This window comes from Taudactylus pleione, unplaced genomic scaffold (assembly GCF_031769625.1).
Source record: "Taudactylus pleione unplaced genomic scaffold, aTauple2 ptg000278l, whole genome shotgun sequence".
NCBI classification, from domain to species: domain Eukaryota; kingdom Metazoa; phylum Chordata; class Amphibia; order Anura; family Myobatrachidae; genus Taudactylus; species Taudactylus pleione.
The window spans coordinates 5,922,958-5,945,727 of NW_028284680.1; the positions used below are offsets into that span (position 1 = coordinate 5,922,958).

The following is a 22,770-nucleotide window of genomic DNA, read 5'->3' on the forward strand; positions in this document are numbered from 1 at the left end:
AGTATCCCAGGGAATGGGGCATGGTGTTATATGCAGTGTAACCGTACAGTATCACAGGGCATGGTGTTATATACAGTGTAACCGTACAGTACCCCAGGGCATGGGGTTATATACAGTGTAACCGTACAGTATCCTAGGAATGGGGCATGGTGTTATATAAAGTGTAACCGTATAGTATCCTAGGAAATGGAGCATGGTGTTATATAAAGTGTTACCGTACAGTATCCCAGGGCATGGTGTTATATACAGTGTAACCGTACAGTATTCTAGGAATGGGGAATGGTGTTATATAAAGTGTAACCGTATAGTATCCTAGGAATGGGGCATGGTGTTATATACAGTGTAACAGTACAATATCTTAGGAAAGGGGTTGTGGTGTTATATACAGTGTAACCGTACAGTATCCCAGGGAATGGGCCATGGTGTTATATACAGTGTAACAGTACAGAATCCCAGGGAATGGGGCATGGTGTTATATACAGTGTAACAGTACAGTACCCTAGAAAAGGGGCATGGTGTTATATACAGTGTAACAGTACAGTATCCTAGGAAATGGGGCATGATGTTATATACAGGGTAACCGTATAGTACCCTAGGAATGGGGCATGGTGTTATATACAGTGTAACCGTACAGTATCCCAGGGAATGGGGCATGGTGTTATATACAGTGTAACAGTACAGTACCCTAGAAAAGGGGCATGGTGTTATATACAGTGTAACAGTACAGTATCCTAGGAATGGGGCATGGTGTTGTATACAGTGTAACCGTACAGTATCCCAGGGAATGGAGCATGGTGTTATATACAGTGTAACTGTAAAGTATCCCAGGGAATGGTGTTATATACAGTGTAACAGTACAGTACCCTAGAAATGGGGCATGGTGTTATATAAAGTGTAACAGTACAGTATCCCTGGGAATGGGGCATGGTGTTATATAAAGGGTAACAGTACAGTATCCTAGGAATGGGGCATGGTGTTATATACAGTGTAACAGTACAGTATCCTAGGAAATAGACCATGGTGTTATATACAGTGTAACAGTATAGTACCCTAGGAATGGGGCATGGTGTTATATACAGTGTAACCGTACAGTATCCTAGGAATGGGGCATGGGGTTATATACAGTGTAACCGTACAGTATCCTAGGAATGGGGCATGGTGTTATATACAGTTTAATAATACAGTATCCTAGGAATGGGGCATGGTGTTATATACAGTGTAACAGTACAGTATCCTAGGAAATGGGGCATGGTGTTATATACAGTGTAACCGTATAGTACCCTAGGAATGGGGCATGGTGTTATATACAGTGTAACCGTACAGTATCCCAGGGAATGGGGCATGGTGTTATATACAGTGTAACTGTAAAGTATCCCAGGGATTGGTGTTATATACAGTGTAACAGTACAGTACCCTAGAAATGGGGCATGGTGTTATATACAGTGTAACAGTACAGTATCCCAGGGAATGGTGTTATATACAGTGTAACAGTACAGTATCCCAGGGAATGGGGCATGGTGTTATATACAGGGTAACAGTACAGTATCCTAGGAATGGTGCATGGTGTTATATACAGTATAACAGTACAGTATCCTAGGAATGTAGGAATGGGGCATGGTGTTATATACAGTGTAACAGTACAGTATCCTAGGAGATGGGGCATGGTGTTATATACAGTGTAACAGTACAGTATCCCAGGGAATGGGGCATGGTGTTATATACAGTGTAACAGTACAGTATCCCAGGGAATGGTGTTATATACAGTGTAACAGTACAATATCCCAGGGAATGGGGCATGGTGTTATATACAGTGTAACAGTACAGTATCCCAGGGAATGGTGTTATATACAGTGTAACAGTACAGTATCCTAGGAAATGGGGCTTGGTGTTATATACAGTTTAATAATACAGTATCCTAGGAAATAGACCATGGTGTTATATACAGTGTAACCGTATAGTACCCTAGGAATGGGGCATGGTGCTATATACAGTGTAACAGTACAGTGTCCCAGGGAATGAGGCATGATGTTATATACAGTGTAACAGTACAGTATCCTAGGAATGGTGCATGGTGTTATATACAGTGTAACAATACAGTATCCCAGGGCATGTTGTCATATACAGTGTAGCTGTGCATTATCCCAGGGAATGGGGCATGGTGTTATATACAGTGTAACAATACAGTATCCTAGGAATGGTGCATGGTGTTATATACAGTGTAACAATACAGTATCCCAGGGCATGGTGTTATATACAGTGTAGCTGTGCATTATCCCAGGGAATGGGGCATGATGTTATATACAGTGTAATCGTACAGTATCCCAGGGAATGAGGCATGGTGTTATATACAGTGTAACAGTACAGTATCCCAGGGAATGGTGTTATATACAGTGTAACCGTACAGTATCCCAGGGAATGGGGCATGGTGTTATATACAGTGTAACAATACAGTATCCTAGGAATGGGGCATGGTGTTATATACAGTGTAACAATACAGTATCCTAGGAATGGGGCATGGTGTTATATACAGTGTAACAATACAGTATCCTAGGAATGGGGCATGGTGTTATATACAGTGTAGCCGTACAGTATCCTAGGAATGGGGCATGGTGTTATATACAGTGTAGCCGTACAGTATCCCAGGGCATGTTGTTATATACAGTGTAGCTGTACAGTATCCCAGGGAATGGGGCATGATGTTATATGCAGTGTAACAGTACAGGGAATGGGACATGGTGTTATATACAGTGTAACAGTACAGGGAATGGGGCATGGTGTTATATACAGTTTAATAATACAGCAGCCCAGGGAATGAGATATGGGACAAAGGGCCTGATTCAGTGCCGAACGCTCTGACCAGAGCACTCGCTTTGAATCAGGACCCTCCACCCTCAACTTGGAGCGGCCTCATGGACGCTCGCATAGCTGTGGGTTACCACACACAGCTATAGCGAGCGTCCATGATGATGGCCGCGATGGTCAAGACCATCGCGACCATTGGGCTTGCGACGAGACCCTGCTGTAGGGTCTCGGTGACCGCAAGCCCTGGAGTGATTTTGGCTCTATCAGAGCCAAAATCACTCCCACTGACATCACTAGTGATGTCAGTGGGGCCGGACTCAGACGGTAGGCGTTCCCACGCCCCCGGCACGCCCACCAAAGGGGGCGTGCTGTCACTCACCATCGACAGCACGCCCCCTTTGGTGCGAGACCCATAACGACGGCTTGGCCGTCGTTATTCGGGTCTCGCCCATGCGCACGACGGAGCTTCCTCCGTCGTGCGCATGCTCAATTCGGCACCATCGACCCGCTTGCGAGCGTCCTGCGCTCGCGAGCGGGTCTGAATCAGCCCCAAAGTGTAATAGGGTCAGAGTTATGTAAATGTGTGTGTATAGCGATATTCTCGCGTGTTTTTAGAACTCACTATGTAATAGGGCGCAAGAATATGCAAATTCACATTTCTCACACCCCCGCAACTCGCACTGCCAAAACTTGCATCCATTTCTTTTACAGGTGAACTAGGAGTACAAGCGGGCCCTTAATGCCCTGCATGCTGGTACTTGTGGTTCTCCAAGTATCAGCATGCAGGGGGGGCTTTCTGGGACTTTCTAGTTTAAGAAGGATTGACTGTTATACTGCACTTAATATATAACCCCATTGTCACTAATATCCCCAGGAGGGCTGGCGAATTATATTACGACCATGCGCACGTGTCAATCACTTCTCTGTGGTTTGTGTAAATTAGGGGGACACCTATGAGAACTGGGGCGAATGTATATGTTAGTATTTGCCCATAACCAGCTGACATAATATTACTGTCATTTTTTGTCATTATTTAATCTCCTTTAAATAGTTTATGATCAGACGATTGAAGCGAAGATCAAACAGACTATAGAGATAGAGTTTATACACGTCTGAGATTAACGGTCACTATTAGCAATTAATAGGTTTCTTCTTTCCTTGGCTTTGTATCAGTCACCTTTATACTATAATAAGTGCTGGGAGCTCCTCACAGCCTCTCTCACTAGTACATGGCCTAGTAATCAGGCTCTAGTCTAGAAGTTATTTAAGAATCCGCCAATGGCCGCGATGGCGGGAGACGTTGGCAGGAGATTATCTTTAATCCCGCAGAAGGATTATGAGAAAAGAGTTATTGAATATTACAGACAGAGAGACAGAGACTTCGAGACACCCAGCAGAGCAGAGTGACATCGGGACTTCTACAAATAGACTGCTCTGGATTTACTGTGACTGATTATTGCGCTGGGACGAGATTTGTGTCAGTTCCTGATTTTATACATATCTTCCACATCAGAGAGATATACACAATATTATCTGACACATACAGAGGTGTATATCTGAGACAGATCTAGAATTATATACATTATTCGGAGAGTTATATATCTTATTCTCATGGTTATAGTGATATACAGAAATATATACATTGTACTGACAGTTAATTATATAGATTCAAGAATAAAGACATTTAGACTCTGATGCTGAAATAGAATTATCATCAATGCAATAAGTCACTATTATATGTCTGGTAGATTAATATATCATGGTATATGGATAAATACAGCAAGGAAAATAAGACACATATGAAACCAAATTTGGTATATGTAGTGTGGGCCTGATTCAGCAAGGAACGCAGTTGTTAATACGCACGCAATTGGTCCATTGTTGCGCAGTGCGTATGCAGTGCTCGTGCTTCAACTAGCTACTGCGATCGCAAAGGATACGAAGACTCACGGCAGAGTGATTGACAGGAAGTGCCGTTTGTGGGTGGTGATGGGCGGGATGGGGGAACCGCCAGTGCGTTGCAATGATGTTACAGGGGCGTGCATAAATCATCCACTGGCTATAAGCAGCCAAAGCCCTGATAGCGTACGTGGCCGGTAGCAATTTCTGAGTAAGGTCAGGGCTTGCGCAAGTGTGCGTCTGGGTCCGATGTTACAGATTGTTTCGCTATGTTCCCCATGTTTACGGATGTGAGTAAGGGGAAGTGGGCGTCCTTCTGTCAGGCTGCGATCGCAATGTGAATGCAAACATTTACATATCACCGCTGATATTAGCAACTGCGCTGCGTGCGTATAAGCAGAATTGCGATGCGTAGTGAAACAGGTCCTGAGTTTTAAGCCGATAAGTTTGACAGTTTGTCTTCTACCATCTGTGTGACAGCAGCCACATGTCACAGTTCTGTGCTGCCGGGGACCCTGCTCCTTCCACTGTATAACTCTCAGTCTGTGTGACAGCAGCCTCATGTCACTGTTCTGTGCTGCCGGGGACCCTGCTCCTTCCACTCTATAACTCTCAGTCTGTGTGACAGCAGCCTCATATCACTGTTCTGTGCTGCCGGGGACCCTGCTCCTTCCACTGTATAACTCTCAGTCTGTGTGACAGCAGCCTCATGTCACTGTTCTGTGCTGCCGGGGACCCTGCACCTTCCACTGTATAGCTCTCAGTCTGTGTGACAGCAGCCTCATATCACTGTTCTGTGCTGCCGGGGACCCTGCTCCTTCCACTGTATAACTCTCAGTCTGTGTGACAGCAGCCTCATATCACTGTTCTGTGCTGCTGGGGACCCTGCTCCTTCCACTGTATAACTCTCAGTCTGTGTGACAGCAGCCTCATATCACTGTTCTGTGCTGCCGGGGACCCTGCTCCTTCCACTGTATAACTCTCAGTCTGTGTGACAGCAGCCTCATATCACTGTTCTGTGCTGCCGGGGACCCTGCTCCTTCCACTGTATAACTCTGTCTGTGTGACAGCAGCCTCATGTCACTGTTCTGTGCTGCCGGGGACCCTGCTCCTTCCAATATATAACTCTGTCTGTGTGACAGCAGCCTCATGTCACTGTTCTGTGCTGCCGGGGACCCTGCTCCTTCCACTGTATAACTCTCAGTCTGTGTGACAGCAGCCTCATGTCACTGTTCTGTGCTGCCGGGGACCCTGCTCCTTCCACTCTATAACTCTCAGTCTGTGTGACAGCAGCCTCATGTCACTGTTCTGTGCTGCCGGGGACCCTGCTCCTTCCACTGTATAACTCTCAGTCTGTGTGACAGCAGCCTCATATCACTGTTCTGTGCTGCCGGGGACCCTGCTCCTTCCACTGTATACCTCTCAGTCTGTGTGACAGCAGCCTCATATCACTGTTCTGTGCTGCCGGGGACCCTGCTCCTTCCACTGTATACCTCTCAGTCTGTGTGACAGCAGCCTCATGTCACTGTTCTGTGCTGCCGGGGACCCTGCTCCTTCCACTGTATAACTCTCAGTCTGTGTGACAGCAGCCTCATGTCACTGTTCTGTGCTGCCGGGGGACCCTGCTCCTTCCACTGTATAACTCTCAGTCTGTGTGACAGCAGCCTCATATCACTGTTCTGTGCTGCCGGGGACCCTGCTCCTTCCACTGTATAACTCTCAGTCTGTGTGACAGCAGCCTCATGTCACTGTTCTGTGCTGCCGGGGGACCCTGCTCCTTCCACAGTATAACTCTCAGTCTGTGTGACAGCAGCCTCATGTCACTGTTCTGTGCTGCCGGGGACCCTGCACCTTCCACTGTATAACTTTTGTGGTTTTCCAAGTATCAGCATGCAGGGAAGGCTTTCTGGGACCTCTAGTTCTAGTTTAAGAAGGATTGAATGTAATAATGCACTTAATAAATAACCCCATTGCCCCAAATAACTTAATAATTATCCCCATTGCTATTTACTATGCAGTGTTAGGAGACAGAGTGAAAAGTGATAAGATACCAGCCAATCAGCTCCCAACTGTCATTTTTCAAACACAGCCTGTGAGATGACAGTTGGGAGCTGATTGGCTGGCACCTTATCACTATCTTATCACTTTTCACTCTGGACCTGATTCAGACCCGGACACTATTTGCGGACGGTCGTTCCAAAAAAGGGGCCGGCTATTTAAATTGAGCGCTCGCTCTTTGCGGTTTGTTGACGCCTCTATGTCTGAGCGAACGAAAAATGCGCTCGCTATTTTGTAAAGATGCCCCCTGGCCGTTCGCATCACACATCATCTCCGGTATTTATTAGATTAATCGGGTACATCGAAAGGCATCTGAACTGCTCGCAGTGGTTGTGGCAGGATTTTCTTACTGCTATCACTGCGAGCAGTTCAGGCTAAAAGACAACCAAGTGACGTGGTCGATGACGCTCCTTTACTAATTATGCACTCCCATTAAATTCCCTTTTGACCGTTAGGCACGCCTGCGTTCGGATCTCCACTCCCCCGTTTTCAAGCACCTTCCCCTGTTACCGCCCACAAACGGTACATTCTGTTAATCAAATTAGCAGCCCCTCGCTGTTTTGCTAGCGCACAATTTCCGACTGCAGTGACTGTTTTGCGCATGCGCATTACGACCCATACGCAGTTGTGCGAACATCGCTCAGAGCGAACGATCGGCCACTTACGAGCGGCTCTGAATCAGGCCCTCTGTCTCATAACGTTGCTTAGTAAATAGACCTCTTAGTCTGTGGCTTCCTGCGGCCTCTATTCCCCTCCTCCCATCATGTCACTGCCCCTGTCACATGCAGCCCTGTCCTCCCTGACACATCAATCACCTCCTGATATACTCTGAGCTGCTGGGGTCACTGCCCCTGGCATTACTGACACATCACTAATCTCCTGATGTCTTCTGTGCTGCTGGGGACCCTGCTCCTTCCACTATATAACTCTCAGTCTGTGGCTTCCTGTTGCCTCCATTTACCTCCTCACATCATGTCACTGCTCCTGTCACATACAGCCCTGTCCTCACTAACACATCACTCATCTCCTGATATACTCTGTGCTGCTTCGGACCCTGCTACTCCCACTATATAACTCTCAGTCTGTGGCTTCCTGCTGCCTCCATTCCTCTCCTCACATCATGTCACTGCCCCTATCACATGCAGCCCTGTCCTCACTGACATCACTCATCTCCTGATATACTCTGTGCTGCTGTGAATAGTCAGATAAACTGATTGGCCACAGTGTTTAACTCCCACTCACTTGAAAGCAGGAGAGATCCCAGAAGAGCAGGACATACATGGAGAGTGGATACAATGAGGTGCGGAGACTCACAGTTTTTCCAGTAGTCTCCGCACCCCTGGAAGAGTGCCGCCCACTTCCCAGTGAAGTGTGCAGGACGGGGAGATAATTACTGGGGCTCGTGAATCCGTAGGGAGAGGGCGGGACTAAATTGACTCGACGTCGTCACTGTAGCCCCGCCCACTCTTCACTAACCCGCGAATCGCGACATTATGCAGCGACTTGGGGCCTCTAGCCTAATGACATAAAGAGCCCAGTCCCGCCCCCTTAAATGGTCATTGCATCTCCTGGGTAAGTATACTATAAGTACAGAACACGTATAATATATGAATATTATAGCAGAATACATAGTAATAAAATCTAAAGGCTGTTTGTGTGCAGTGGGGCCCTTACTGAGCTTCTCCTCACAGTGGGGTGTAATATATTGGGACACTGGGCCCCTGTAGTGAAGGTGAATCCATCCTCATATCACACTCCAGGTAATAGAGCCAGATTATATAGTAGGCACCCTAGGCTCTAGCACAGGGCCCAATGGGCCGATTTATGTGTTATTTTATTTATTTATTTATTTTAAACTCTTTTTAATGAGCAAATCACATAAGAACAGTACAATCCAACATTCAGAAATAAGGTACAGCACATAACATACTTTTATAATGGGAACTGTAATATTTCAGAACAATAATATAATATAATAGTAGATTTTCTCAGTATAAGAAAATAGGGAATATAGAAGCAAGAGCAATATCTTGCAGCAACGGTGTGGCGACCCGTTTAAAAATAGAAAAAAGGAAAAGAAAAACTTTAAGAAAAACAAGGGAGAATAAGAGGAGAAGAGGATGGGTGGGCTCTATATAGGATAACGCTCTTTCAATCTAAATATAATAGAGAAAAAAAATATATAAAAGGAAAATGTAATTGTTGAATGGAGAGGAAATGTTTTGGTATGTCAGCCAAGGGGACCATGTGTTATCAAAAGTTTTGGATGCGTTACGTAATAAAGCGGTCATGTATTCCATCTTGTATATATACCAGATACGTGATAATATTGCCTGCATTGGAGAAGGATGAGGGCTTTTTCAATCCGCTGTAATTTGGCAGGTCATAGCAGATACTATATGTCGGAATAACTTATTCTGATATCGGGATAGGGAGGGTAAATGCTGAGGATCAGAGGGAATCGTGATCTCGAAGAGACGCGAGAGGAGATCGAGAACCTCCTGCCATATACTGGCTAGTTTGGGACAAGTCCACCAGATGTGCAAAAAATTGCCCTCGCCACCACAACCTCTCCAACATCTATCCGAAGCGTCGGGAAACATTACTTGTAGCCGCGATGGTACATAATACCATCGATATAGCAATTTATAAATATTTTCCTTGATTTTGACGCAAATAGAACTGGCGGCAGCGTTGTCCCAGATCCCAGTCCAATCCTCAGCATCTATAGAGTGCCCCAAATCTCGTTCCCACGCCAACTCATGAGAATCCCGATTGGAGCTTACTTCTTCCCCTAGTAAGGAATAAATAGTAGAAATAAGACCCCTAGTGGAGGGTCGTCTCCAACATTTACAGGGGTATTCAATATGGGTGCGATAACATCGTTTTTGCGTTAATATCGGAGGTATGACGTCATTATCGCAAGTTTGACTTTTACATCGTATTCAATTTCAAAGACTTATCGGAGTTTTGAAAAGTCTTTGCGAAAAAACGGGGATAACTTTTCACCATTGAATAGGTGCCGAAAAAAAGTGCAGAATTGGGGTTTAGGGGTGCAGGCTTAAAAAAAATAGCCTGCACCCCTGGGACTGACATTTAAAAAAGAACTGTGTCAAAAAAAGTTAAAAAAAAAAAAGTAGGGACACCCCAAAAAATTTATTTAAAAATTGGGGTGCAAAAAAAAAAAAAAGGGAAAAAATTGTTTAACAATAGGGAAATAGGTTCAGGGCTATTCTGCAAGTATGCGGCAGGTGTTTTCTAGAATAGATTTATAGCGGCAGGTGCACAATTGCAGAATTTTTAAAAACTTACTTTAGGGACATAAAAATATGCCTGTACCCATTTTCATGTACCCCAAATTTGATGGGACCACTTAAAAAAAAAGAAAAAAATAACCTAAGTGCTCTTCTGCATCACTTCTTCAATGTCGGGAAAAAACACCTGCTGCGGCTATTTAAATCCCCGACTTTCAATTAAAGGCTAAAACGGGGGTATCCATAGTGATCCCCCATGTTTTTACTACTTTAGGGGGGTCTTACTATTTTTTTAAGGAAAAATTCATAACTTTACGCAAATCCAACTTCGGAGTTTCCCGTTTTCGTTAATTTTATATTGAATACAGTTATCGCGCCCGATACTTTAACGCAGAAAAAAACTCCGATATGAAACGTAAACTTCGCCAGGGAAGTTTACCTTTCATATTGAATACCCCTCATAGACTCAAAAGAAGTCAAAGGTCTGCTAATCAGAATTGAGCTCATTTTGGAGTGGAAATGTCTAATTTGTAAGAACCGGAAAAAATCTTTGGATGGAATTGCTACTCTATCCCGGATTTCAGAAAATTGTGGGAAATTAGTATCTATAGTGATATCATTTACATAATAGACATTACCCGATGCCCAGGCAGTAAGAGATGATTTGCATAAACCAGGAGGAAAAGATGGATTGTGAAGTAATGGTATCAAAGGGGACGGAACTGGAGCTAACTTAAAACATCTATTGGAATTTATGTGTTATTTTAGTTTATTAACCAACGAGGGAATGGGGTCCAAAGCTGGATCTTACATAGGACCCAATGGGGTCCTCGCCAGGCCCTGGGGCACGGAACGCAGCGATTATTGGGTTACAGCGATTATTGGCTTTAAAAATAACAAAAAGTATTTTCTCTCTTTTAGATGCTGTGAAGGGAACATTAACCCTAACAAACCTGACAGCGGACCACACGGGAACATACATGTGTACATCCAGGAACATAGCCGGCGTGGCGGAGTGTAACATCACAATGGGAGTGACGTCACGTAAGTACGGTCGCGCTGAAACCTGCGTCAGTAGGCGGCAGAGTGGGGGGAGGGGGTCACCTTGTAATGATCGTTAATGGATGTAATCGCCCTGTGTGTTCCAGAATCCAGGACGGCCGTCATCGTGGGGGCGGTGGTGGGATCTATCACCGGGCTCTGCTGCCTGCTGGTGCTGGTGGCCGTGTTGATCTACTTGTACCGACGTGAGAGGAAGGAGTCACAGGACGAGATGGAGAACGACATCAAGTAAGTGTGTTCCGTATGGGAAATAAATGTTGGCGATAGCTGTAACCGCATACTCGCCGGCTGACCATGTTGCCTTTGTTTGTGCCCAGGGAGGACGCCCCAGCCCCAAAGTCGCTTACCTGGACCAAAGCCAGCAAGTCGGATCTAGTCTTCAAAAACGGCACCTTGTCCTCCGTGAACAGCAACCGAGACCACAAGCCCTATGCGTCCAAATCTCCCTCCGACACCACATCCATAAACACGGCGGCCGGCTACAACCCCCCGCCGTACGTGGGCGACAGAGGCCGGGTCACAACGCCCACCCCCAGCTTGTCCAGCCAGTCGCTGCCCAGCTACATGGCAACGGCCAACGGCAACTATTACAGCACAGCGGTGTCCACAAGCAGGAGCCCCCTCCAAAAGACGAACGGCGTAGAGCCGCAGGTTCCCAGGAAAGAATTGAACGTTGCGTCTGGCGTCACCCCGTCCAATCTGGTGCGGATGGGGGCTGTGCCGGTTATGGTCCCAGCACAGAGCCAGGCGGGGTCCCTGGTGTAAACGTACTCTATTCCGTGTATAACAGAATGTTTACAGGTCTCCGCAGCCAACACTTACGAAACCAGTTCCACCGCCATCAGCGCGCATAATCAGGGGGACCCCTTGGTTATATACGCTGCACCTTCATGTCCACTACTGTTCCCTCTCGCAGCCCTGCCTACAGGCCGCCCAGATGGCGTGATGGACGGTTCTCATTTTTATAAATCGCCGTCACACAGAAACTTTTTATACATTTTTTTCTTTTTAAAGGGAACATGGACGCCTCCCTCTGCATTATACTTTGTTATACAGCGTCTTCTCTTCCTGGCAGATTATAGATGTTTGTTACCCAGCCGGTGACGACCAGCAGGTAGAGCTTCCCCGGATTTGCTGCTGCAAAAATTTCTCTTCCTTAATTTCCAAATATTCAGAGCCCTGTTCCCCCATATTATATAGAGAGACAGAAGTTCCTGTAACGTTATAATCTACAGAAGAAAGTACAAGGAGTCATTATAACCCAAGCAAACGCTCTGTTATATTGTTGTTTCTATTTTCCGTTTACACCTGCAGGACGCTCGGAAAATACTAGAAATGTGGTGAGCGGCGGGGGTCCTGCATAATATAGGATTCATACTAATTCTCTAATTCACAAGAATAACATTAGTAGTTTCTACAGTAATTGGAGGTCTTCGTATTGCTGCCCCGGTAACGGTGTCGGCTGCGCCGTACGCAGATCCTGTGATCTCGCTAAATGCAGCTAACGGTGGGAACACAGTGGGGAAGGGGTTCTCCCAGCAAAGTAGTACTTTGGGAAATTAAATTCCTTTAAGACCTTTTTGCCAGGATTTCAACAAATGACCATTATGGCCATGACACCGTACTCTATAGTATATATGTCTGAACACTTCTATATTTCTTTATATACTTTGGTTTATTCCTGTTAGGAGTACGGTGCTTATACTACAAACCCAGAGGACGGGACAAATTAAGCATTCCCGTTGCCGCGATAGTATAAAGAAGGTGACACATAACGGGTCTAATTCATTTAATGCACCTTTCATGAAGGGACCCCACCCCTATCTGTTTTTATTTTCCCTTTTTATGTGTCTAAATATTTAGAGATGAATGTATACAGAAACGCTTGTCATATGAGCTCAGTAGAGATGCCATTGTTTCCCTTCCACTTCCCATTATCGCCTTATATGTTCATAGCTTTCTACTGCCAGTATTCAAAAAATTAGAATACCCTCTGACTGTATAATAGATGGGGGTGTGACCTGGTGATAAGAGATGTCTGACATCATCTGGGAATGGTATGACATCATAAGGGGCGGGGTCAAGCCCAGAAAAGACACAGAAGTCCCCTGAGTTTGTTAGTAGCTGTACAGAGGAACCACAAAACAATGTCTTACACCTACATTCCCCTGTTCTAGGCACAAGTAAGCGAATGCATAATGTACGTTATCCGTGGCCTCACAACGCCGACCCATCACTCCCTTAATTTAAATCTTTCATTTTTTTTTCTGCATTACTGCTCGGCTCACCCCTTATTAAGATTTAAAATGAAAGAGTGAGGGGTCATTAGAACAGTTTTATTATTATATGCTGCGCTTTTGTTTAAGTAAAGGTTTATAAAATGAAGATCTGGTTTCTGCGCTCCATTGTCGTTATAATTACGTTTTAGTTCATTGTTATAAATTAACTGACGCGTTTCACCCCCAAATAACTGAGCCACATTACTGACTGTCCTGGGCATAGGGGAGGGAACCTGAGGCGTAGGCAGGATAAGCTGCACCTCTGTGTGATCCACAGAGCTGACGATCAGGGAGAAAATCTAACTACATCACTGAGATGTATTACCGCCTTACAGCGTTCTACCGAAATGGTCAAATACCTGCGAGAACGTTCTTGATGCTGTCCTGGTAATATAATAATGGATCGTGTGTGATATAGAGTGATCTACCAAACGTATAGCTGCATTCTGTGCGCTGTATCCTAAGTTACTGCGGATCCCGCAAAGTTACTGACCTGGCGTCTGACCTCTGAATATTCCGTTTCCAGTCATTTTAGTGCAATTTTTTTTATATTTCGAAAAATGGGGACTCCTGTAAAGTAAGGATCAAAGTATTAAAGCATTCATACTAAATTATTACCAGGGTCCATGACAACAGAAAGCTTGATGTTGATTGGCTTTCAGGACCAGGGGATGGAGGACAGTAATGACGGGGACAGTATTCCTCAGTGACACGCCAGGGAGTAACAATACAAACGGATTCCCAAAATGTTATATATAAAACCTTAGTTGTTTATTACTGATAGTACAATCTTGTGCTGCATTCGCCAACAGAGCCGCCATGGACGTAGGGAAGTAATTGCGGCCTCCTTGTATTCCTCCGATGGATATATACTCCCTATAAATGCTTTTGCGTTACCAGTCAGCGCAGTATTCTCCAGCAGAGACGTTTCCTTACTCCGCACCTGCCATGAAATGTCCACTTACTGCGGCATTATGTATCTTCTTATTGTATTATTCACATGTACAGATATGAAACCAAAGCTGATTTTTCATGTAATATTACTTTTATATATATATATATATACAGGATAACTATCAGGGCGATTATGGGGGAGACGTATCGAGCCTTGGAGATAGAGAAAGTGGAGACTTTGCCCACAGCACCCAATCTGCTCCTAACAGTCTTTAATCTAGTACAGGGGCCTGATTCCGAGATGTGCGTTCATCCGATGATGTGTCTTGGTCTGCGCTGGGCAGGATCCTTTCTACGCATGTGCAGAACGGGACCTGCTATTGCGCTCCCAAAATACCCCAAAGGCGTTTGGGCGGCGGAGCGGGGGCGAGCCTGGCTGGGTTTGGTATGGGATGCCGGTCAAAATCCTGATGCCAACATCCCAACAGGCTTAGGATACAGACACCTGATGGTAGGTATCCTAACCCCCCCTACCCTCCCTCCCTGGTGCCTGACCCTAACCCCCCTCCCCCTAGTGCCTAAACCTAACTTCCCCCTCCCCGCACCCTAAACTTTACCCTACCCTCTTAGTGCCTAAACCCTAATGCTATCCCTCCCCCCTAAAGCCTAACCCTCCCCATAGTGCCTAACCCTCCCCCTAATGCCTAACCTTCCCCCTAGTGCCTAACCCTAAATGCTAACCACCCCCCTAATGACTAACCCTCCCCCTAATGCCCAACCCTCCCCCTAATGCCTAACCCTAAATGCTAACCATCCCCCTAGTGCCTAACCCTCCCCCTAATGCCTAACCCTAAATTCTAACCACCCCCCCTAATGTCTAACCCTCTCCATAGTGCCTAACCCTAAATGCTAACCACCCCCCCTAATGCCTAACCCTCCCCAAAGTTCCTAACCCTAAATGCTAACCACCTCCCCTAATGCCTAACCCTCCCCATAGTGCCTAACCCTCCCCCTAGTGCCTAACCCTTAATGCTAACCATCCCCCTAGTGCCTAACCCTCCCCATAGTGTCTAACCCTAAATGCTAACCATCCCCCTAGTGCCTAACCCTCCCCATAGTGCCTAACCCTCCCCCCAGTGCCTAACCCTCCCCCTAATGCCTAACCCTCCCCCTAATGCCTAACCCTCCCCCTAGTGCCTAACCCTCCCCATAGTGCCTAACCCTCCCCATAGTGCCTAACCCCAAATGCTAACCACCCCCCCTAGTGTCTAACCCTCCCCATAGTGCCTAACCCTCCCCATAGTGCCTAACCCTCCCCATAGTGTCTAACCCTCCCCATAGTGTCTAACCCTCCCCATAGTGCCTAACCCTTCCCATAGTGTCTAACCCTCCTCATAGTGCCTAACCCTCCCCCAATTCCCTCTACTTACCTTCAGGATATCGGCTCCGGGATTCCAACAGGTGTCGGGATTCAGGCGCCAGCATCTGATGTGCTGGGATATTGACCGCATCCCGCCTGGTCACCAGGGGCACCATGCCACCCCCATTATCCGGGAGGGACGAGGCCTAGGTGTGCGTCGAGGATGCAGATTCCTGGCCTCTTAAGTGCCCAGCACCTGGTCCCACCATGCGACGTCGGTCACAATGCGATAGTGATCCCACCATGCGACGTCGGTCACAATGCGATAGTGATCCCACCATGCGACGTCGGTCACAATGCGATAGTGATCCCACCATGCGACGTCGGTCACAATGCGATAGTGATCCCACCATGCGACGTCGGTCACAATGCGATAGTGATCCCACCATGCGACGTCGGTCACAATGCGATAGTGATGCCGCCATGCGACGTCGGTCACAATGCGATAGTGATGCCGCCATGCGACGTCGGTCACAATGCGATAGTGATGCCGCCATGCGACGTCGGTCACAATGCGATAGTGATCCCGCCATGCGACGTCGGTCACAATGCGATAGTGATCCCACCATGCAACGTCGGTCACAATGCGATAGTGATCCCACCATGCGACGTCGTTCACATTGCTGGGATCACAAATGCAGCTCTCCTGGCACCACGCCCAGGTAATGACGTTTACATGGTCAGATACGCCTGCGTTTTTCTGGCCACCCTCCAGGTATCTCCTCCAAACGCTGACAGCCCATCACTCACTTTGCGAACGGGTTCTATGTGCTGCGGAATCGCAAGACGATCCACTTTAGCTCTTTCCAAGACTTGAGGCGTCTCCCCCTCCGGCATTGATTAAACTTGTACTACTGAGATATTTTATATTCTGTGTGTTACTGTGTCATTACGTGGTTTGTACATGCGACCAGTAACGCAAGTTACTCTGCTGTAATATTTAAATAGACTTTTTCATTAAAAACGTCAATTTCATTTGTCTCTATAACCAGCTGTGAGTATATTTATTTGTCGTGTTTAGTAATCGCTATGTATGTGTATTACCCGTGATTGGGCCTCTGTGTACAAAAACATTGTTCCCGATAGAAAGCGTCCTGTCATATGGTCCCTTCGGTGCTGCGCTGTGTACGTAGGACGCGTCTCTGTATACTAATAATCACATTGCGCTGTGTGTAAGTAGGACGCGTCTCCGTATGCACGATACTAATAATAATCACATTGCGCTGTGTGTACGTAGGACGCGTCTCTGTATACTAATAATCACATTGCGCTGTGTGTACGTAGGACGCGTCTTTGTATACTAATAATCACATTGCGCTGTGTGTACGTAGGAAGCGTCTCCGTATGCACGATACTAATAATAACCACATTGCGCTGTGTGTACGTAGGACGCGTCTCTGTATACTAATAATCACATTGCGCTGTGTGTACGTAGGACGCGTCTCCGTATGCACGATACTAATAATAACCACATTGCGCTGTGTGTACGTAGGACGCGTCTCTGTATACTAATAATCACATTGCGCTGTGTGTACGTAGGACACGTCTCCGTATGCACGATACTAATAATAATCACATTGCGCTGTGTGTACGTAGGACGCGTCTCTGTATACTAATAATCACATTGCGCTGTGTGTACGTAGGACACGTCTCTGTATACTAATAATCACATTGCGCTGTGTGTACGTAGGACGCGTCTCCGTGTGCACGATACTAATAATAATCACATTGCGCTGTGTGTACGTAGGATGCGTCTCTGTATACTAATAATCACATTGCGCTGTGTGTACATAGGACACGTCTCCGTATGCACGATACTAATAATAATCACATTGCGCTGTGTGTACGTAGGACGCGTCTCTGTATACTAATAATAATCACATTGCGCTGTGTGTACGTAGGACGCGTCTCTGTATACTAATAATAATCACATTGCGCTGTGTGTACGTAGGACGCGTCTCCGTGTGCACGATACTAATAATAATCACATTGCGCTGTGTGTACGTAGGACGCGTCTCTGTATACTAATAATCACATTGCGCTGTGTGTACGTAGGACACGTCTCCGTATGCACGATACTAATAATAATCACATTGCGCTGTGTGTACGTAGGACGCGTCTCTGTATACTAATAATCACATTGCGCTGTGTGTACGTAGGATGCGTCTCTGTATACTAATAATCACATTACGCTGTGTGTACGTAGGACACGTCTCTGTATACTAATAATCACATTGCGCTGTGTGTACGTAGGACGCGTCTCCGTGTGCACGATACTAATAACCACATTTTGCTGTGTGTACGTAGGACGCGTCTCTGTATACTAATAATCACATTGCGCTGTGTGTACGTAGGACACGTCTCTGTATACTAATAATCACATTGCGCTGTGTGTACGTAGGACGCGTCTCCGTGTGCACGATACTAATAATAATCACATTGCGCTGTGTGTACGTAGGACGCGTCTCTGTATACTAATAATAATCACATTGCGCTGTGTGTACGTAGGACGCGTCTCTGTATACTAATAATAATCACATTGCGCTGTGTGTACGTAGGACGCGTCTCCGTGCGCACGATACTAATAATAATCACATTGCGCTGTGTGTACGCAGGACGCGTCTCTGTATACTAATAATCACATTGCGCTGTGTGTACGTAGGACGCGTCTCCGTGTGCACGATACTAATAATAATCACATTGCGCTGTGTGTACGTAGGACGCGTCTCCGTGTGCACGATACTAATAATAATCACATTGCGCTGTGTGTAGGTAGGACGCGTCTCTGTATACTAATAATAATCACATTGCGCTGTGTGTACGTAGGACGCATCTCCGTGTGCACGATACTAATAATAATCACATTGCGCTGTGTGTACGTAGGACGCGTCTCCGTATGCACGATACTAATAATAATCACATTGCGCTGTGTGTACGTAGGACGCGTCTCCGTATGCACGATACTAATAATAATCACATTGCGCTGTGTACGTAGGAAGCGTCTCCGTGTGCACGATACTAATAATAATCACATTGCGCTGTGTGTACGTAGGACGCGTCTCCGTGTGCACGATACTAATAATAATCACATTGCGCTGTGTGTAGGGAAATAGGGAGTGAAGTGCATTTGCAGCAGATGAAAAGTTGCTATTTCAGAGGCGGTCGCAAGAAGCGAGCACTCGCTCTGAATGGGGGCGGCTGCTTGCTTTTTCTAGTGCGGCCTCCTGGTCGCTAGCTAAGCTGTGGGTTACCAGCCGGGGAATCGAGCAGGATATCCAACCCAGGATTCTGCAAACGCTGCTGATTGGATGTTCCTGGGTCTCACTTGATGATGTCAGCAGCCAGAGCCAAGGACACGACATGTAGTCAGGAAGCCGGCATTGGCGAAATGCCGACCTTCGGCTTCGGCTCGCATTAGCTGTCGGTGGCAACCCACAGCAATGCGTGCGGCCAGGAGGCCGCTCCATAAAAATAAAAAAAAGACGCCCTGATTCAGAGAGAGCGCTCGCTCTGTATCAGGGCCGGTCTTTTTTTTTTTTTTTATAGAGCGGCCTCCTGGCCGCACGCATAGCTTGGGGTTGCCACCGACAGCTAATGCGAGCGGCCAGGATGATGGTCGCGATGGTCAAGACCATCGTGACCATCGGGCTTGCAACGAGACCCTTGTGGTAGGGTCTTGTTGTCGCAAGCCCCAGAGAGCTTTCGGCTCAAACACAGCCGAAAACTCTCCCACTGACATCACTTGTGATGACAGTGGGGCCGCCCCCAGACGGTAGGCGTTCTCATGGGAATGCCTCCGTCTGGGCAGCCACCCCCCCGGCCCGCCCACCAAAGGGGACGTGCTGTCACTCAACATCGACAGCACGCCCCCTTTGGTGCAAGACCTGGAGCGACGCATTGCCCGTTGCTATCCGGGTCTCACGCATGCGCATGACTGAGCCAGCTCCGTCGTGCGCATGCGCTCTGGGCCACCATCGAACCTTTTGTGAGCGCTCAGCGCTTTCGACCGGGTCTGAATCAGGCCCTCTATTTGCACCTGAGACCACTAGCACCCACCCATCTATCTCTGTTTGCACCTGAGGCCATTAGGACACACCCCTCTATTTCTGTGTGCACCTGAGGCCATTAGGACACACCCCTCTATTTCTGTGTGCACCTGAGGCCATTAGGACACACCCCTCTATCTGTGTGCACCAGAGGCCATTAGGACACACCCATCTATCTCTGTGTGCACCTGAGACCACTAGCACCCACCCATCTATCTCTGTTTGCACCTGAGGCCATTAGGACACACCCCTCTATCTCTGTGCACCTGAGGCCATTAGGACACACCCCTCTGTGTGCACCTGAGGCCATTAGGACACACCCCTCTATCTGTGTGCACCTGAGGCCATTATGACACACCCCTCTATCTGTGTGCACCTGAGGCCATTAGGACACACCCCTCTATCTGTGTGCACCTGGGGCCATTAGGACACACCCCTATATCCCTGTGTACACCTGAGACCACTAGCACCCACTCATCTATCTCTGTTTGCACCTGAGGCCATTAGGACACACCCCTCTATCCCTGTGTGCACCTGAGGCCATTAGGACACACCCATCTATCTCTGTTTGCACCTGAGGCCATTAGGACACACCCCTATATCCCTGTGTACACCTGAGGCCATTAGGACACACCCCTCTATCTGTGTGCACCTGAGGCCATTAGGACACACCCCTCTATCTGTGTGCACCTGAGGCCATTAGGACACACCCCTCTATCCCTGTGTACACCTGAGGCCATTAGGACACACCCCTCTATCCCTGTGTACACCTGAGACCACTAGCACCCACCCATTTATCTCTGTTTGCACCTAAGGCCATTAGGACACACCCCTATATCCCTGTGTACACCTGAGGCCATTAGGACACACCCCTCTATCTGTGTGCACCTGAGGCCATTAGGACACACCCCTCTATCTGTGTGCACCTGGGGCCATTAAGACACACCCCTATATCCCTGTGTACACCTGAGACCACTAGCACCCACTCATCTATCTCTGTTTGCACCTGAGGCCATTAGGACACACCCCTCTATCCCTGTGTGCACCTGAGGCCATTAGGACACACCCATCTATCTCTGTTTGCACCTGAGGCCATTAGGGCATACCCCTCTATCTCTGTGTGCACCTGAGGCCATTAGGACACACCCCTCTATCCCTGTGTACACCTGAGACCACTAGCACCCACTCATCTATCTCTGTTTGTACCTGAGGCCATTAGGACACACCCCTCTATCTGTGTGCACCTGAGGCCATTAGAACACACCCCTCTATCCTTGTGTGCACCTGAGACCACTAGCACCCACTCATCTATCTCTGTGGGCACCTGAGGCCATTAGGACACACCCCTCTATCTCTGTGTGCACCTGAGGCCATTAGGACGCACCCATCTATCTCTGTTTGCACCTGAGACCATTAGGACATACCCATCTATCTCTGTGTGCACCTGAGGCCATTAGGACACACCCCTCTATCTCTGTGTGCACCTGAGGCCATTAGGACACACCCCTCTATCTCTGTTTGCACCTGAGGCCATTAGGACACACCCCTCTATCCCTGTGTGCGCCTGAGGCCATTAGGGCATACCCCTCTATCTCTGTTTGCACCTGAGGCCATTAGGACACACCCCTCTATCCCTGTGTACACCTGAGGCCATTAGGGCATACCCATCTATCTGTGTGCACCTGAGGCCATTAGGACACACCCCTCTATCCCTGTGTGCACCTGAGGCCATTAGGACACACCCCTCTATCTCTGTGTGCACCTGAGGCCATTAGGACACACCCCTCTATCTCTGTGTGCACCTGAGGCCATTAGGACATACCCATCTATCTGTGTGCACCTGAGGCCATTAGGACACACCCCTCTATCTCTGTGTGTACCTGAGGCCATTAGGACACACCCCTCTATCTGTGTGCACCTGAGGCCATTAGGACACACCCCTCTATCCCTGTGTACACCTGAGACCACTAGCACCCACTCATCTATCTCTGTTTGCACCTGAGGCCATTAGGACATACCCCTCTATCTCTGTGTGCACCTGAGGCCATTAGAACATACCCATCTATCTCTGTGTGCACCTGAGGCCATTAGGACACACCCATCTATCTATTTGCACCTGAGGCCATTAGGACACACCCCTCTATCTGTGTGCATCTGAGGCCATTAGGACACACCCCTCTATCTGTGTGCACCTGAGGCCATTAGGACACACCCCTCTATCCCTGTGTACACCTGAGGCCATTAGGACACACCCCTCTATCTGTGTGCACCTGAGGCCATTAGGACACACCCCTCTATCTGTGTGCACCTGAGGCCATTAGGACACACCCCTCTATCCCTGTGTACACCTGAGGCCATTAGGACACACCCCTCTATCCCTGTGTACACCTGAGACCACTAGCACCCACTCATCTATCTCTGTTTGCACCTGAGGCCACTAAGACACCCCAATCTGCCCAGCTCTGCTAGCAAAACACGCATACTTTAACACCCGGTGACTATGCCGCCATCTTTGTCTGTGGTAGCGTTGACCATGATAGTAAGGATGACCGTCGATGATTACCAAACATAAATAGTTAATAACCGATGGTCGATGTATTTGCAATCGATGGCTCAGAGACCCACAATGCATTTTCTTTTTTTGATCTCTGGCACTGGGACACGCGAAGCCCCTCCACCTAATCTGATTGGCACATTGACAGGAACTACTAGGACAGGGCTGAGCATCAGTGTGTCAAATCATCGATTGTTTCCATGTTGATTGTTATATGCTATCGATGTTAATAACCAATAGTACCATCGATTGTGAACATCGGTGTTCATCCCTAGATCATAGATCATTTCGCAAACCATCAATGGTCCGAGGCTGATGGTGAGTGGTTTCACCATCGATGGCCAGCCACCGATTGTATAATATTGATAGCTGGGCCCAATGGTGAATTTTACACATGCACAACCTATCGATGGCTCGCCATCGTTGGTATAAAACCATAGACCATTGATGGCGGAGCCATAGATGGTCACCACTAGCGTGCGATTCCACGCATTTCATGTAA

At 47.4% G+C, this 22,770-nt stretch overlaps 1 protein-coding gene across 1 annotated transcript in view; it reads left to right on the forward strand.

The window, feature by feature from the left end:
• The window catches only part of ESAM (endothelial cell adhesion molecule), a 100,981-nt gene extending 84,338 nt beyond the window's left edge, over positions 1-16,643 (forward strand). The window contains exons 5-7 of the mRNA XM_088481805.1: positions 10,935-11,057; positions 11,162-11,303; positions 11,393-16,643. Of these exons, the coding sequence (XP_088337931.1) occupies positions 10,935-11,057; positions 11,162-11,303; positions 11,393-11,840 (713 nt within the window). The 3' untranslated portion in view covers positions 11,841-16,643. The remainder of the gene's footprint in view (positions 1-10,934; positions 11,058-11,161; positions 11,304-11,392) is intronic.
• The last annotated feature ends 6,127 nt before the right edge of the window (positions 16,644-22,770 follow it).